Consider the following 15,967-nt stretch of genomic DNA (forward strand, 5'->3'; position numbering starts at 1 on the left):
CGTGTGGTCTACCGCCCGGGCGCCCACGGCGCCGGCCACTGGGAGACGGCCTTCCGGGTTCTGCCGGAGCCCCTCCCCCCTTCCCGGGGAGCAAACCGCCGGCGCCGGGCTGGGGGTCTCCCTACCGCTCCTGCCCGGTCCCTCCCACCCCCCAGGGGCGGCGCCTGCTCGGTATCTTTCCACATCTGTCCCCAGGCCCAGGCGGCACCGTCTTGGCCACTCACCTGCGCACCCACTCTCTCCGCCCCTGGCCTCCCGCTCGGTGCCTCAGTGCCCCAGCAATGGGCAGGGCGGACAGTCCCCCTCCCGTAGAGCAGCCGCTGGGGGTCAGCTCCACGACACCCAGCGATTGACGCGCTTCGCTCTCACCCCCCGGGACCACGGGCGGGGGTAAGTGCACCCCTCTGTGTGTAGTTGATGGGGGAGGGGTCCCGCGGCCTTTCGCTCCATCTGTCTGTCCGTCTCCTGCCTGGGTTGGTTTGGCTTTGCTGGGCTGCCAGGCCTCCGGGAGGCAGGGGCACCGCCCACCGGGCCGGGGGAGGGCTGGCACTTTCTCCGGATTTCATCTTCACACAGACACGGTCTTTCCTTCCTTAGGAACCGAGGCTAACGCAGAGCCAGCGCCCGGCGCTGCCTCCTCACAGCCCATCTTGGCCCCTATTCGAGGCCTTAAAGTTGGGCACCAGCCGGTGATGTCAGAGTGTTCCTGTGGTTGGATTCTCAGTTTCTCCAGAGGGAGGAGGAACAGGATGAGGAAGAACGGAGCAGGGGGGGGGGGAGGAAGGCAGGGAGTTGGGTGCCTGAGGGGAGGGGTCTGAGGACAGAGCAGGAGGCAATCCTGGAGGACTTCCTGGAAGTGACAGCACATGTGGTGTCCTCTCTTCACAGAGAAGGAGCGAGGCCATGAGACTGACACCTGAGGCTTTCAGGGCCCCAGGACCTGGCGGGTCTGCGGGAAGGCCCTGCAGCAGAGGAGAGCCAGTGTGATGGCCAGCTGCCCTGGGAGGGTCCAAGCTCCCACTAGGCCCACTCTCGGCTGTAGGATGTCAAGGGCCTGGGAGCTCAGGAGACAGGGAAGCAGGCCTGCTACTCACGCCTTCGTCCCCCGCCTGTCCCCTCCCCCAGCAAGGCGCCCTGCACTTTACCCCTCAGCAAGGCATCGCCAAGTCGGCTTTCCAGAAACGCGCCCTGTGGCCTCCCGCGCCCGGCGCTGCGCCTGCGCCCTCTGCCCCACCCCCCAGCGCTGCGCCCACTTCTTCTGGAGCAGCCGTGGCGCCAGCTGGAGCCTGCGGGGGAGCAGAGAGGAACAGCAGGCCAGGGAGACAGTGTCTAAACACAGGGCCTATTTGGGGATCATCTTTTATTTTTAGTTTGAAATTACCCACCCTCCAGCCTCGTAGAAATGGCTCACTGGGCCAGGCGCACAGCAGAGGGTCTCTTGCTCCCTGGCCACCTGGGAGATGAGCGTGGGGTCTCAGCCAGCCCATCCGCGGATAGGGCGGCACAGGGCCCACCCCGTCGGCGGCGGGGGCACCGGGCGGGCCGGCCCGCCTGGTGGTCAGCCCAGCGCCTGCCCGGGGGGCGTCGGACAGGCTTTCTGGCTGCAGGGAGAGGCCGCTTCCCCACTGCTCTTCGGGGACAATTCCGAGGTGACACCGCCCGTCGGTTTCAATTCCCGCTGACGAGGCCCATGTGCCATTAGTGCCGATCAGGAGAGCCGGGGAGACAGGGCGTTTGGCCTGGGGCGCGAGCTGGTGGGAGGGTCGCCGGGACAATTCGATTCTCCGCCAGACAAATGCGATTACGGCGGCTGCCTGGGCCCGCCCCGCAGAGGGGCCAGGGCATAAATGGCCGGGGGGGCGGCCGAGCTCAGCGCCATGCAGGTCCCCAGCCCCAGCGCGCGCGAGGCCGCCTCCATGTACGGCACCGCGGTGGCCGTCTTCCTGGTCATCCTGGTGGCCGCGCTGCAGGGCTCGGTGCCCCCCGAGAGCCCCTTGCCCTACCGCATCCCCCTGGACCCCGAGGGGACCCTGGAGCTTTCCTGGAACGTCAGCTACGCGCAGGAGACGGTGTACTTCCGGCTCCTGGTGCGGGGGCTCCGGGCGGGGGTGCTCTTCGGGATGTCGGACCGCGGCGCACTGCAGGGCGCCGACCTGGTCGTGCTCTGGACCGACGGGGACAGCGCCTATTTCGGGGTGAGTCTCTCCTCCGCCCTGAGGGGCCCCCGCCCTGGCCCCCAGCTGGCTGCCCTCTTACACTCACCCTCCCTAACTCTGCGTCCCAAGCCTGAGTGTCTTGGGGATACCATCACGGAGGACAAAATAAGAAGTAGACGTGTTCCACGGTCCTGGGCCGCACGCCCCAAGCCACAGGACCCTGCGAGCCCGAGGGGCGTGGGAAGGACGCCTGGCCGGCCCGTGGGTGCAGGCCCGCGAGCTCCCGCCCCCACAAACCACGGCCAGGCACCCGCGCCCTCGGGGGCCTCGCGGCCGCCTGAGACCAAGCTCAGCGCCTGGTGTGCACGCCGGGCCCCGGACGCAGCCGTCGCAGGCCTCCTTTTGCACACGCAGGTGAACAAAGCAAGCAGAGCCCCCCAGGGTGGAGCAAACCCAAGGAGCTCAGCCCTGGACTCCCTGCCTTCGAATTCACCCCATTCTCGCTGTGAAGTGTGGAGGAAGGGGGCAGTTTCATGTCACTCTAGAGCATCTTTGGGGACTTGGCAAATCGAAAGGAGGTCCCGGGTGGGGGCCCAGCCCCTGCCCCGAGCCACCACCCCCTCTTTGGGCTTGGCCACCAGGGCCGCTCGGAGCACGAACCCCAAGTCTCCACAGAAACAGGCATAGGAAGGCCGGATTTCCCCTAAATCAGACGGCGCTTTCCTCACCTGTGGGCTGAGATTCGGGGAGGGGGCACCCTCGGGAGCGCCAGCCCACGCGAGGGGAGCGGGCCGCGCACCAGCCTGACCCCGGCCGCGTCCGCCTCAGAAGCGTGGGCAGGGCACCGGCCTCCCCTGCTTTGGTTTTTCTGAGTCGACGCGAACTGGCAACAGCGTTTATCTCTGGAACCTGACTGTGCTCCATTCGATCCGGCCGAGCCGCCGGGCTGGGGCCGGCCTGGCCCCCGGCTGCCCGGCTGCCCCACGCAAGGACCCTCAAGGGCTCGGGGCCACGCCCGGCAAGGCCCGGGCAGCGCCCTGGGAGCCGGCCGCCCAGGGGAGCCGCCGCCGCCGCTGCGAAAGGGGCAGCGGCTCCCCCGCCGGCACCGCCGTTAATTTGCACAACAAATTCCTATGCAAACACATGTCAGGCTTGTTTTGCTCCCTTAAGCAATATGTTCAACAAACGCATCCTGGGTTTCCAGCGCTGGGATCACAGGCGAACTCTCTGTCGGGCGTAAGAGGAGTCCCTCGGCACAGGGGCCGCCCTGGCATCGCGCCTCCCTCCCGGGGACGTGCCTGCGGAGCCGTGGGCAGGCAGGCTCCTTGTTTCTCAAGGCAATGAAGAAACACGCGTTCGCCCTGGAGCAAGGCCAAGGATGGGGCGCTCCGGAGTGGAACCGAGGCCCGCTCGCTGCGGAAGGCGGGCCCCTCCCGGCCGCCCCGGGGGGCGCCGGTGGCCCGGGCCCCAGCAGGAGGGGAGCAGCTGTGGGGGGGGGCAGCAGGGGCCAGCCCCATCTGCTTAGCGCCCTGGGAGGAGGCAGCAGGCTCGGGCCCTCCCTGGGCCTCAGCTCACCCTCTCCGCGCCAGGCTGGGACCAGGGCGGGGCACGATGGCCCCGGCGCAGTGCGCCAGGCGGTGCTTGTCCCAGGGCGGCGCGAGCGCGGGAGCGGGGGCGTGTGTGGAGCAGTGGTGCCTGAGCACAGTGGCGCCCTAAATCCCCGGCGGGCCCCCTCTCTCGCTTTCCCATGTACAGCCCCCGCCCTGGACCCCATCCCTGGGCCCCTCCCCTGTGTCCCCCTCCAAGGCTCCGGGCCCCTCACGGCCCCTCCGTGCAAGCCCGACGGGAGCCGCATCTGTCCGGGGCCCCTTCCCTGTCGCGGCGCCTTCTTAGCCAGACCGAAGTCCCGGGCCGAGCAGCCCGGGCACCGCCAGCCTCCGAGGGCTCTGCTTCAGGGTCTCCAGAGCGTGAGGCCAGGTCGTGCGGCCTCCAGGCAGACCCAGAACGGGGGAGCCAGCCCCGCACCCGACAGGAACCCCAGGCCCCCGAGGCCGGCGCGTCCTGCAGAGCGCTGACTGCGGGCGGCGGTCTGGTGCTCCGGCCCCTCTTGCCTCCGCAGGACGCCTGGAGTGACCAGAAGGGGCAGATTCACCTGGACGCCCAGCAGGACTACGAGCTGCTGCAGGCCCAGAGGACCCCCGAGGGCCTGACCCTGCTCTTCAGGAGGCCCTTTAGCACCTGCGACCCCCGGGACTACCTCATTGAGGTGGGTGATGGCCGAGCCCGGGGCAGCGTGGGCGGCGGGGAGCGCTTTCCCACCCCAGGGCTCCCCCCGCACCCGGAAGTCGGGCATTTCCCACGCCACCTCCCACGCGTGCGCCTGGGTTCACATCACGGAAGCACGGGATAAGTCACCCCGCCCCCCGGGTCTGCCTGCGGCCTCCAGCTCGGCCAAGAGGGGAACTCGCCGCGTCCACCCTGCCCGGCCCCGGTGGGGCGGGGGGCGGCCTTGCCGGTCAGGCAGCTCTACGGGGTCCGTGCCGGGCGCGTCCCCCGCCAGGCAAGGCCGAGGGCGGGGCCGAGGGGGCGAGCACAGGGCCCTGCCGTGGCTGCAGGACGGCACCGTGCACCTGGTGTACGGCATCCTGGAGCGGCCGTTCCCATCGCTGGAGGCCATCAACGCCTCGGGCCTGCGGACGGGGCTGCAGAGGGTGCAGCTGCTGAAGCCCAACATCTCAGTGCCGGCGCTGCCCGCGGACACGCGCACCCTGGAGGTCCGCGCCCCCGACATCCTCATACCGGGCCAGGAGACCACGTACTGGTGCCACGTGGCCGAGCTCCCCGTCGGCTTCTCCCGGCACCACATCGTCATGGTATGTGGGATCGGGGCCTCCGACGCGCGGGCTGTCCCGGGGAGCTGTCCGTGGTCCTGGCTGAGCCCGGCGCCAGCCGCCGCCTGCACCCCAGGCACCCCGACCTCCCGCGGCCGCGAGAGTGACCTGACTGTGTTGCCTCGGGCGCTGCCGTCCCCCAGACCCCTGCACCCCAGCGTCCCAGCCTGGACCAAAGGCAGCGGATACCTTGAGCGCTGCATCTTCCCCTGAGACTGGAATGGCGTCTGCCTGTCCGTCAGTCAGACCCCCTCCCCCTTCTTTGAAAGCAGCTGAACTCAGAACTCAGCTGCTCTAAACACCCGCCTGCAGCTAGAACAGTCCTGAGAGTAGCTCCTGAATGCCCGCTCCCTGCCGGCCCGGGGGCGGGGGAGGCGCAGCCCAGCGCGGCCGCGTGGGCGCCCAGAGCCGCACAGCAGGCGGCGGCCGGCGGGCTCACAGCCGCGCCTTGTCCCTGGGCTCAGGCCCCGCCTGGGGCGGCCTCTGTGTCCTTCTCCAGCCACGGCCACGTTCACACAAGGACACGACTTTCCGGTCCCCACCTTGTCAGGAAATGGCCCTCATTTTCTTCCCTCCGTGGCTCTTTACGGGCTTCTGGAAGAATCTACCTGGCTCCACCCTCCCACTCCGGAGTCCCAGGAGCACCCCTGGAAACGCCAGGCCCAGCCTCCCGTGCCACCGACGGGCAAGCCGAGGCCCACGGAGGGAGGCGCCGGGCCAGCGCCCTCCGGGCGGCAGGCCAGCGCCCCGGGCTCAGCGCCCCTCCCCGCCCCCCGCAGTATGAGCCCATCGTCACCGAGGGCAACGAGGCCTTGGTGCACCACATGGAGGTCTTCCAGTGCGCGGCCACGTTCGAGAGCTTCCCCCACTTCAGCGGGCCCTGTGACTCCAAGATGAAGCCCGACCGGCTCAACTACTGCCGCCACGTGCTGGCCGCCTGGGCCCTGGGTGCCAAGGTGCGTCGGCCCGGCCTCCTCGGCGTCCGTGGGGTCCCCAGCCGCTACTGCCCCATCCGAGAGGCCGCCAGAGGCGGCCCACACCCCCCACCCCCCACCCTGCCGTTGCCTGTGCGTTGCCGACGTTCCTCCCCTCTTACGAGCCGCAGAGACTTTTTCCGGCCTTTGTTATTTTTCCATAAAAGTGCGATGTTCTCCTTGGGACTGATCTCACGTCCCGGCCGGACTTGGGCGGGGGGTGCAGGGGGCGGTCTGGGGCCGGCAGGCAGCAGGCCGGCGCCCTGGGCTGCGTCCCCAGCTCGGTCCTCAGCTTCCTCCGCAGCCGGCGGAGGCCACGCAGGGGCCCCCACCCAAGTCCAGGAGCCCCGTGGGCACCGGTGAGGGGCAGCCCCTCGTGGGGAGCGCTGCCTCCTCCCACTGCCGCCCCCGCGCCACCCCCGGCGGCTCTGGCCCCACGGTCTTGTGGGCTCGCCATCGGGGACGCCCTCGGACACCCGGCCTGTCCATCGGGGCTGCAGCGCCCGGCGCCTGATGCCCGCACCTCCCCCTCCCCCGGCTTCCTGCAGGCCTTTTACTACCCAGAGGAAGCGGGCCTTGCGTTCGGGGGCTCCGGGTCCTCCCGGTTTCTCCGCCTGGAAGTTCACTACCACAACCCGCTGCAGATACAAGGTAGGGGCCGAGGGCCGCCGCTCCGGGGCCGCCGCCAGAAGCCCACCCACGTGCCGTGTCCTGTCGGGGGGGGACAATTGGGGCTCCTCCCCAAAGCCTCGCCTCCCGCGTGGCCCACCGCGGCGCACATGCCTCCCACGCCGGCCGTTCGCTCTCCGTCCCCGTCACTGCAGCGGGCTCCCGGGCAGGACCCGCCGGGCTGGCTCGGCCCCGAGGGCACGGTGCCGCCCCATGTAGCAGCCCCGGGAAAGGCAGGCAGAGGGTGCGGTGGGCCTGTTTTGCAGGTGAGGAGATGAAGGCCCGGAGGGAAGGGACCCCGCGAGGGCCGCAAAATGGGCGGAGGTTCTCGGAGCTGGGAGGCCCGGCTCCGCGCTCTCCACGGTCTCCGCCCCGCAGCCCGGCCGCGGCTGAGCCCACGCTCCCACCGAGCAGGGCGGGTCTGACCCACAGCGGTGCGGAGCCCGCTAGGAGCTGGGTTGGTCGGCGTAACCGCGGCCGCCCCCACGCCCGGCAGGCCAGCCAGAGCAGCTGGGCTGGCCCAGGCCTCAGGCCTCCGACCCCAGCGGGTCCCCCGGGGCCGCTTCCCCCAGAAGCCTCACTTCGGTGAGCCTGCCCCTCACACCCGACTAGGTGACCACCAGCACCGCCACGCAGTGGCTCTGCCCTCCCAGAACAGGCCGGGCCGGGACAGGGCGCTGGGCGGAACGGCAGGGACGAGGCCATTGCAGGGCCACCCCGGTCCCTGCCCGGGGCCACCCCCCTCCCCCGCAGCCCGGCCGAGGGAGGCTCCGCCCCCAGCACCGTCCTTGGGGCCAGGGTCGGCGCTGACTCAATTTGGGGCGTTTCTGGCCTCAAGCTTCCTTCCTGCTTCTCAAAACACCTCCCCGCAGAGCCAACGTGAGCCCCGGGTGAGCCAACGGGTTTTCACGGGGGACGCTGAGGAGGTGCCACTCGCGGGTCCCCTGACGGCCCCTCGTGGCGGCCCAAGCCCCCGGGAACAGGGCGCCCGGGGTGCGGCCCGGCAGCCGCGCGGGTTGATCGGCAGCCTCTGCCCTGGGCGCGGGCGCGGCGTCGCCCCCGCGGCTGGGCTCGTCCCGGGCTCCCCACGCAGCTGATGCAGGTCCTCAGGCCCCCGCGCACGGCGCAGCACGGCCGTCTTGCTGTCCAGCCCACGGCCCCAGAGCGTGGATCCAGCAAGGCCACGTGTCCCGCTGCCGTCACCGGCTGGGAACGGAGAGGGCCAAGCCACATGCCGTCTCCGGGGCCCGTGTCCTGGCTGCGGCTGGGTCCCCGCGCCCGAAGGTGGGCAGCCCGTGGGCCCCGTATCAGAGATGGACGCTGGCTCCCTGTTTCGCCAGCATCGTCCCCCGCAGACGGCCACACAGCCTCTTCCTCGCGCTCACTCGCTCTCGCGCTCTCTCTCTTTAATGGTGCTTATTTTGCTTGTGTGAATGAGGGGCAGAAACAGTATGAGAGAGAAAATGATCAGCTCAGGCTGGGCCCCTCGCTGCCTGACCCTGCGTGCGTGACCACCCTGCCGTGTTTGCTAACCCGGGGGCCCTCCTGAGGCTGCCAAGGCTCACGCGTGTAGCACTCGTGTGTGGAGGTGGGCACTCGCGGTGCGTGACCCACGGCGGTCGGCGGCAGCCCCCTGGCGGTGCGCCCGGCTCTCCCGCCACGGAATCATGCACGGCGCGCACGGAGAGGGACGTAAGTCAGCCTGGGCCTTGGCGTGAGGCAGGATTTATTGCTCATTTAAAACCTGAAAGCGGATGGGTGTCTGCACACTCTCTAAGCACCAGGCAAACCCGCCTCCTCTGCTCATGCGGCTGTATTTATGGACCCGATACCGGGGCGCTCCTGCCACGTCGCAGACTGGAGGTGGGCGGCGCCTCTATAAATGTCAGAATTCCACGGGCATTTCATTATTTAATCCCTATCTCAACGTGAACCAATTGCAGCTCTTTTTTATTATTATCCGCTGATGCAACCAGCCTGGAGACACCGGGGCTGAGTCGGACGTGGCGGGGGGTGGGGAGGAGGGACATCCTCCTCCCCCTCCGAGCAGGTGAGCAGGGGGCCTCTGGGCCCCCAGCCACGCCTGGACGCCGACCCCAGCTCGCCCGCCTCCCAAGGCCTGCGACCTGGGGCGGGGACCTCTGTTCAGGCTCCGAGCCTCAGTTTCCCCATCTGTAAGTGGGGGGCGGTGATTCTCCGGTTACCTGGGCTCCCCACCCATGTTCCTGTCGCCTTCCCTCTCCCCTGGGACCCTCCCACGGCTCCGCCCTGAAGCTCTCAGGACCCCGTCACTGACCAGTTCCCAGCAGGGACAGGGCAGGAGAAAGGCCGCCAGAAGCCACGTGGGTGGCAGCGTCCCCAAGCCTCTGCGCCTCCCTTCCTATGACTCTGGGAGGCGGCGCAGGGAGCTTCGCGACCCCTCCAGTTAGCACCTTTAAGAGGAGCCGGCAGGCAAGGCTGGACCGCGGCAGGGGGAAGCCCCGAGTTCTCCTTAGGAGGCGCCCCCTGGACTCCGAGCCGAGGCCCAGGGAGGGGCAGTGACTTGCCTGAGCGCACCCGGCACACCGTTGACCGAGGGGACCCCGGCCCGTGTGGGAGCCCCTCAGGGCCGCCTGCTGCCAGGTGCGGCGGCTGCTCCCATCTGTCCCGAGAGGGGCCCTCCGTGGACACCCCGCGTCTGCCTGGCCCCTGCGGGACAGCAACCCCAGGAACACAGCGGGCGGCCCCCACAGGGCGCACCTTACGCTCCTTGTTCACTTGCACACACAGACGCCCCCTCCCCGCGCTGACGAGGGGCCTCGGCCCGTCTGCGGACGGCGCTCCACGGCCTCCTCTTCGCCCGAACCGCGCCGGCCGGCCCCCGCAGGCCGGTCCCAGCGCAGGCGCCCGGGGCCGCGGGCAGCCACGCCAAGGCCGGCGGGCGGAGGCTCTCCCCGCCTGACCCCCGGCGGGTTCAGCTGCCTGCCTTTACCCAGCCTCCCACTCAGGGTCCACAGAGACGGGCGCATTTCTCCCCGCGGGGGTGCAGGCCACGGCGGCGGGGCCGCCTCCTGGGGCGGGCGGTGTGGGGGCGATGCCACAGGCGGGGGGAGCGAGGGGGAGGGGGAGACCTGTCGCCTCCTGCCCGCGGCAGTGCGGCCGGCGTGCGGGGCGGGGCCCCTCGCTCACCCCCCGCCCCCGCAGGCCGGCGCGACTCCTCGGGCATCCGCCTGCACTACACGGCCAGCCTGCGGCGCTTCGACGCGGGCGTCCTGGAGCTGGGCCTGGTGTACACGCCCCTGATGGCCGTCCCGCCCCGGGAGGCGGCCTTCGTCCTCCGCGGCTACTGCACGGACAAGTGCACCCAGCTGGTGAGCGGGCGGCCGCACGGCCCGGGGCCCCTGCCGCGGCCTGGCTGGCGGGCGTCGGGGCGCTCGGAAGGGCGGCTCGGTGGCTGCGGTCTCTTCGCCCCAGGTCCCCGCGGCCCCCCACCGTCCCCGTCGCCCCGTGTGCCAGGCGCCTCCTGCGGGCGGTGAGCGCGTGCGCCGCCCCCTCCAGCGGCAGCCGGGGGCCGGCTCGCTCCGCACCCTGGGCCCGTCCCCCCAGTACTGCATGTGGAAACAGGCGTCTGCCCCCCAGGCCAGCTGGACGGTGGCCCCCGGGACAAAGGCAGGCAGAGCCGCTCGGGACGAAGGAATCCGCCCCCCCCCGCCCCCGCCCGGCGCGCTCTCCCGGCTCCCCAGGGGGCCAGAGAGCGGCAACTTCATGTCCTTCTCGGCTCCCCTCCTGGGTACTTGGTGGCGCCCTCGCACGCGGCGTGTTTAAAAACAAACCGAAGAGCACGGGTGCGTCCTGTGACTTGCCTTTGAACCACTGCCTCGTGCAGCCCGGCCGGTTCTCCCTGTGGACGCCCCCAGGGCGGACCGGCCGAGGCCAACGAGCGGCGCAGGGCCCGGTTCTCAGAGCCGCGCCAGGGCCCGGGCGAAGGCGGGTCGGCACCGAGGCCCAGAGCGAAGAGTGGGGGACCCCGCTCCCGGAGGAGCAGGCGTGATCTCCCAACCCCATGCCCCGGGTGCCCGCGCCTCACCCAGTCCCGGCCGGGCTGAGCTGTCCCCAGGGGTCAGTGTCCAGATGCCGCCCGCGGCCTGGGGTCGGTGCTGCCCTGTGGCCCGGGGCCAGCGCTGGCAGCCAGTGGCCGGCAGCGGTCAGGGGTCCCGCGAGGTCCGGCTCTGACCCTGCCGCCCCCGCCCGCAGGCCCTGCCTCCCTCCGGGATACACATCTTTGCCTCCCAGCTGCACACACACCTGACGGGGAGAAAGGTGGTCACCGTGCTGGCCCGGGACGGCCGCGAGAGGGCCATCGTGAACAGGGACAACCACTACAGCCCTCACTTCCAGGTGGGGAGTCCTGCCCCGCCCGGGCCTGTCGTACCTCCTCCTTCCCAACAGCCATAGAAACCCCGCGGTCCCAGGTCCCTGTCCTGGGCGAGGCCCGGACCCCTGGCAGGGTGCACGGTGGCCACCCTTCCCCTGGGGGTCTAGTCTAAGGGAGGGGCTCTTGGCGGCCTCCGGTGTGTGGCCGATTGCGGGACCCGGTGGCCACGTGTGTCTTGGGACCCACCTTCTCGCTCCAGTCCCTCCTGGCGGACGCCGAGCGTGGCCAGCCCTGGCTCCCCGCAGGGGCTGGGCGGACCCCCACCCCCAGAGGCCTGGAGGTGGCTGGGGCTGGGTCCGCAGCCGCCTGAAGCCCCTCCCCACCCCCGCTCTGCCCGCCCAGGAGATCCGCATGCTGAAGGAGATCGTGACTGTGCTCCCGGTGAGTGGCCGGTCAGGGTCGGCACGGCGGGGACGGCCGGAGCGTGGTCCCCGGTGGGGAGAGGCAGACAGCCGGGGGGCGAGGAGGCCACGAGAAGGTCTCTCCCACGTCCACGTGGGGTGGGGCCAGACCGGGCCATGGTGAGGGTCGCTGGGAGGGGTCGGGACCAGGCAGCCCTCGGGGACCGTGCGTCTGTCTGCCTCGTCAGCCGGCCACAAAGCCCGGGGGCCTTAGCGAGAGATGAGGGTGTGGAAGTGGCCGGCCAGCCTGCACGGCCACCAGCCGGCGCGGGGCCTGTGTGCTAAGGGATCACAGACGCTGACGTGTCGGCACACCCTGGGGAGGCTCAGCCTGTGACCCTCAGGTGTGGGGGCCCAGGGACCGCTGCTGGGCTCCTCAGAGATGGACGGACACCCACACGGTCCCGCGTGGGGACAGGCCCAGGGCGCCCGTTGCCCCCAGGGGGCGGGCGCTGATGGGCGTCTGCCGGCTCCACAGGGGGACTTGCTTATCACATCCTGCACCTACAACACGGAAGACAGGACGCTGGCCACTGTGGTGAGTCGCCCTGGCTTCTCCCTGCCCCCTGCCCCTGGGCCCCTGCGGCCTGGGCTTCCGACTGGGGACTGTCCACGCTTCCAAGAGGACGTGTGCTTCCTCGCCTGCAGCCGGGGCTGCTGGAGGGCGGGGAGGCCCTCCCTCGTGCATTCGACATGCAGTGGGGCCGCAGAGAGCGCAGAGGCCCCCTGGCGCCAGGCACCATCGATGAGCGAGTGAATGAATGAGTGAGCGAATGAATGAGTGAGCGAGTGAGCAAACGCACACCCTGGCCGAACAGAAGTACTGGAAGCGGCCGGCGTCCAGGGCCGGGCTGACGGCTCCCCGCCCTGCAGGGCGGCTTCGGCATCCTGGAGGAGATGTGCGTCAACTACGTGCACTACTACCCCCGGACGCAGCTGGAGCTCTGCAAGAGCGCGGTGGACCCCGGCTTCCTGCAGAAGTATTTCCACCTGGTGAACAGGTGATGGCTCTGGGGGCGTGCCGGCCCGTGCTCCCTCCCCCGGCGCAGCCGGGAGCCGGGCGCCGGGACTGCAGGGCCCTTGGCAGAGGCGAGGGACCCAGGCTGGGTTCCCAGAGCAGGGTGAGCACGCCCGGGGTGCCCCCAAGGGGCCCGCCGCAGGCGTCACCGGGGACTCGGCCGGAGGGGCGCCCTCCACCCAGCACAGAGCCGGGCCGGCCCGCCGCCCGGGCGTGGAGACAGGGCCAAGCCGGCCCGCGAGGAGGCCCGGCACAGGCGGCGGCTGGAGCGGGAGGCCCAAGGGCCGTGCTGGGGACCCCAGCCCCTCTGCGGGGGTGCCCCTGTGCCCTGCTGTGTCCCCTCCCACACGCACGCCCCTGACGCCGTTCCTCCCGCCCACAGTTTCAACAGCGAGGAGGTCTGCACCTGTCCCCAGGCCTCTGTCCCCGAGCAGTTCGCCGCGGTGCCCTGGAACTCCTTCAGCCGGGACACGCTCAGGGCCCTGTATGGCTTCGCCCCGCTCTCCGTCCACTGCAACAAGTCCTCCGCCAGCCGCTTCCCGGTGCGCCACGCCCCCCCGCACCCGCATGGGCCCCAGGCCCCCAGGAGACCCCGTGCGGGGCGACTGGGCCCCCCTCGGACGGGCGGGCAAGGCGCACCCACACGAAGCCGTCAGGGAGGCCGGGGGGTGACAGGCTGGCCCGGACAGACAGATGGACGGCCCCGTAGAGGGAGAAGCCGACAGTGCCCCCCGCGACGTCCCGTCAGGGGAGTCATGGGGCGGTGTGAGCAGGGTGCCAGCAACCTCCCCCGGAGCCTAAAAATAAAGTGAGGGGGCGAGGCAAGTGAGAAAGCAAACCGGCTGAAGCTGGGGGCTGCCCCCGCCTTGCCCGAGACCCCTGGGGTTCAGAGGCAGCTCATGCACACCCAGGGCCGGGGGCGGGGGCAGCTCCGCAGACCCGGAGGCTGATGATCTGGGAGGCTCTGGGAGCCGACTGATGTCTCTCCGCGACACTCCGGCCCCGGGGGAGGCTGGTGCCGGCTCGGGGGGCAGCGGGGAGCTGCCGTGGCAGCACACGGAGTGTCTGACGCCGCCTGGGGGCAGGGACGGCTAACGCTGCAGCCTGCACCCGGGGGCTCCGGCGGCTTCATCTGGGCGGCAGCCGGCAGGGAGCGGCAGGGGCCGGGATGGCCTCTGGGGGAGGGGCCCCCAAGGAGCCCCCGGGCATTTTTTGGGGGGGGAGTTTCGTGGGCAACAAGGTGAGTTTGAGGACAAGACCCCAAGGGGTCAGTGGGAAAAGTGGCTGGGGAGGCGACGCCCCGTTTCGTCCCTCCAGCCTCGGTTTACCTCGTGGTGCTGTCCTTGCAGGGCGAGTGGGAGCTGCAGCCCCTGCCGGAGATCACCGCCCGGCTGCCGGAGCCCGCCCCTCGGTGCCTGGCCGGCCCCCGCCCGGGCCCCGCCGGCCCCACCGTGGTCCGCATCGGTGGGGGCCGAGGCTGAGCGTCAGGCTGCGCCCGTTCCCCTCCTGGCCACCTCCGGGGGCTCGTGCCAGCTCTGTGCGCCCCCACTCTGTGAAGACCCCGTGGCACGGCCCTGTGCGCCCAGGACGGCGGGGCTGGCCCGCGCCCCCGCCTGAGGCCCCGGTGCACCCAGCGCCCTCCCCTGCCTGGCCCGGAGCGCCCCATCAGAGCCCCCCGCTGGCCCCCAGCCCTGGGCGTGCCCGGTCCCCCTCCACAGCCCTCGACAAAGCCCAAGGGTGGCGCAGCCGGGCGGTCGGGAGCCCGGTGTTCGGAGCCCCTGCCCACGTCTCTGGGAGCGCCCAGCCCACCGGGGGCGTGAGCCACCGGGCCCCGCCCCATCCCCAGCCCCGGGGACGTGATTTGGGCCAGCGTGCAGGGTGGGCGCGCTGCTTAAACGCATCCCCGCAGAGCGGCTCCCGCGCCACAGCGGGCGGCCTCCCCGCACAGGGGGCAGGACAGCCACTCCACTACTTAGCGATGTGCCTGGGGGATGTCCGGGCTCGGGTGCCGGCTTCCTGGGGGGCGGGAGGGGCGCCCGGGCTCCTCTCGCCGCCCTTCCTGGTGGCCAGGGCTCTGGAGCCAGACCTGCGTCCGGAGCCCCTCGGCGCCCCCGGTGCGGGCGTAGCCTGGACCGGCCGCTCCACCTCCCTGCCCCTCCGTGTCCTCATCTGTAAAATGGGGCCAGTGCGGGGCCAGTTTACGAGACAATAAAGCTCACGCCCGGGGCAGGCTGGCTCCCCCCAGAGGAAGCCTCGGCTGAGTCTCTCCCCGCGGGGCCTGCCTGCCCGGCGCCTCCCCTCCCCGACCTGGGCCCCGAGGGGCGGCCTCCTGGTGTCTGTGGGAGAAACGGGAGAAACGGATGAGTCTCCGTTCAGCCAGCTCAGCAAAACGCGCGGCTGGGCCTCCGGGGCGGGGGGCGGGGGAGGGGTGGGCCCTGGAGAGCCTGCTGACACCCGCGGGACCCGCAGCGCCGCACGGCTTCGCATAAATCGCAGCTCCTCGCCACCGTCGCAGGGCACCGACGGCGGGATGCCCCACCCGGTGGCTGCGGAGCCGCCCTCTGCGATCTCTGTGGCCTCTGGGAACAGGTGAGGGGAGGCCCCTCCCTGCGAGGGCCAGGAGCAGGCCCTGCCTCTGGCCTGGGCTCCTCCTGATTACGCCCACCTGCCGCCGCAGACCGGCCCGGCCAGCCCGGAGCTCTGCGGGCCTCACACGACCCCTCACACCCCCCGGCCCGCAGCGGCCCCTGTCAGTCTGTCCCCGAACACCGGAGAGGCGCGTGTGGCCTTACGGTCTCACCAAGGAGGGAATCGAGGATCTCAGAGTGGAAACAGCCCACCCAGGCCCCCCGAGCATGAGTGCGGGTTAGAAATCGCACCCAGTTCCAGAACCTTCCGCCACCCACAGTGACGCCTGGCCCCCATCCCTGCGCTCACAGTTGGGCCCTCGGGCTGGTCACTCTCTGCCTCCCGGGGGAGGCCTGCGGGGCTCCTCCCCCGAGGTCACTGGCTGCGCCCGGTGCCACCCAGGCCCCGGTGGGGACAGCGCCCCTCCCCCCGACTGCCACGCCCGGTGCCGCTGATAAAGTTGCCACTCGGCACATTGGCTCTGCGACAACATTCAGGAAACCCCCCCACGTGCTGTTGCTGCTCCCACAGACAGATGGGGAAACTGAGGCTTAGAGCGCCGGCGTTCCGTGCCGAGGTCCCCAGAGGGAGCCGCGGGGGCCGGGAGTGGCCCCGGGTGTGACTCGGGGAGCCGGCTCCATCCCTGGCCCCCGGGGGGACACCTTAGGGCCTGGAAACCACCCATCAGGCAGGGCCAGGGGCGGCCCCCCCCCGCGCCGCCCCCACGCTCCGGGCCGGCCCGCCTCCTGAGCGGCTGGGTGGGGGGAACAGCGGGGTGCGGGGCTGCGGTCCCGCTCCGCCCTCAGCCGCGTGGCC

At 71.2% G+C, this 15,967-nt stretch overlaps 1 protein-coding gene across 1 annotated transcript; it reads left to right on the forward strand.

Moving 5' to 3' along the window:
• The first annotated feature begins 1,839 nt into the window (after positions 1 to 1,839).
• DBH (dopamine beta-hydroxylase) lies at positions 1,840 to 14,004 on the forward strand. Its single transcript, XM_054584142.1, has 12 exons — positions 1,840 to 2,195; positions 4,276 to 4,422; positions 4,772 to 5,029; positions 5,827 to 6,003; positions 6,570 to 6,672; positions 9,874 to 10,040; positions 10,924 to 11,067; positions 11,447 to 11,485; positions 11,984 to 12,043; positions 12,379 to 12,506; positions 12,906 to 13,065; positions 13,873 to 14,004. Exons 1-12 carry the CDS (start codon positions 1,848 to 1,850, stop codon positions 14,002 to 14,004), a joined length of 1,863 nt encoding a protein of 620 aa, XP_054440117.1. The 5' UTR covers positions 1,840 to 1,847.
• The last annotated feature ends 1,963 nt before the right edge of the window (positions 14,005 to 15,967 follow it).

The sequence above is a fragment of the Pteronotus mesoamericanus genome, unplaced genomic scaffold (assembly GCF_021234165.1).
Source record: "Pteronotus mesoamericanus isolate MK-2021 breed Mesoamerican mustached bat unplaced genomic scaffold, CSHL_Meso_final contig_78, whole genome shotgun sequence".
Classification (NCBI taxonomy): Eukaryota; Metazoa; Chordata; class Mammalia; order Chiroptera; family Mormoopidae; genus Pteronotus; species Pteronotus mesoamericanus.

Excerpts from the sequence above, each read along its gene's own strand:
- DBH (XM_054584142.1), top strand. The coding sequence starts at position 1,848 with ATGGCCGGGGGGGCGGCCGAGCTCAGCGCCATGCAGGTCCCCAGCCCC. Across the intron at positions 4,423-4,771 it reads CCCGGGACTACCTCATTGAG|GACGGCACCGTGCACCTGGT; the intron begins GTGGGTGATGGC and ends CCGTGGCTGCAG. Across the intron at positions 12,507-12,905 it reads TATTTCCACCTGGTGAACAG|TTTCAACAGCGAGGAGGTCT; the intron begins GTGATGGCTCTG and ends TCCCGCCCACAG.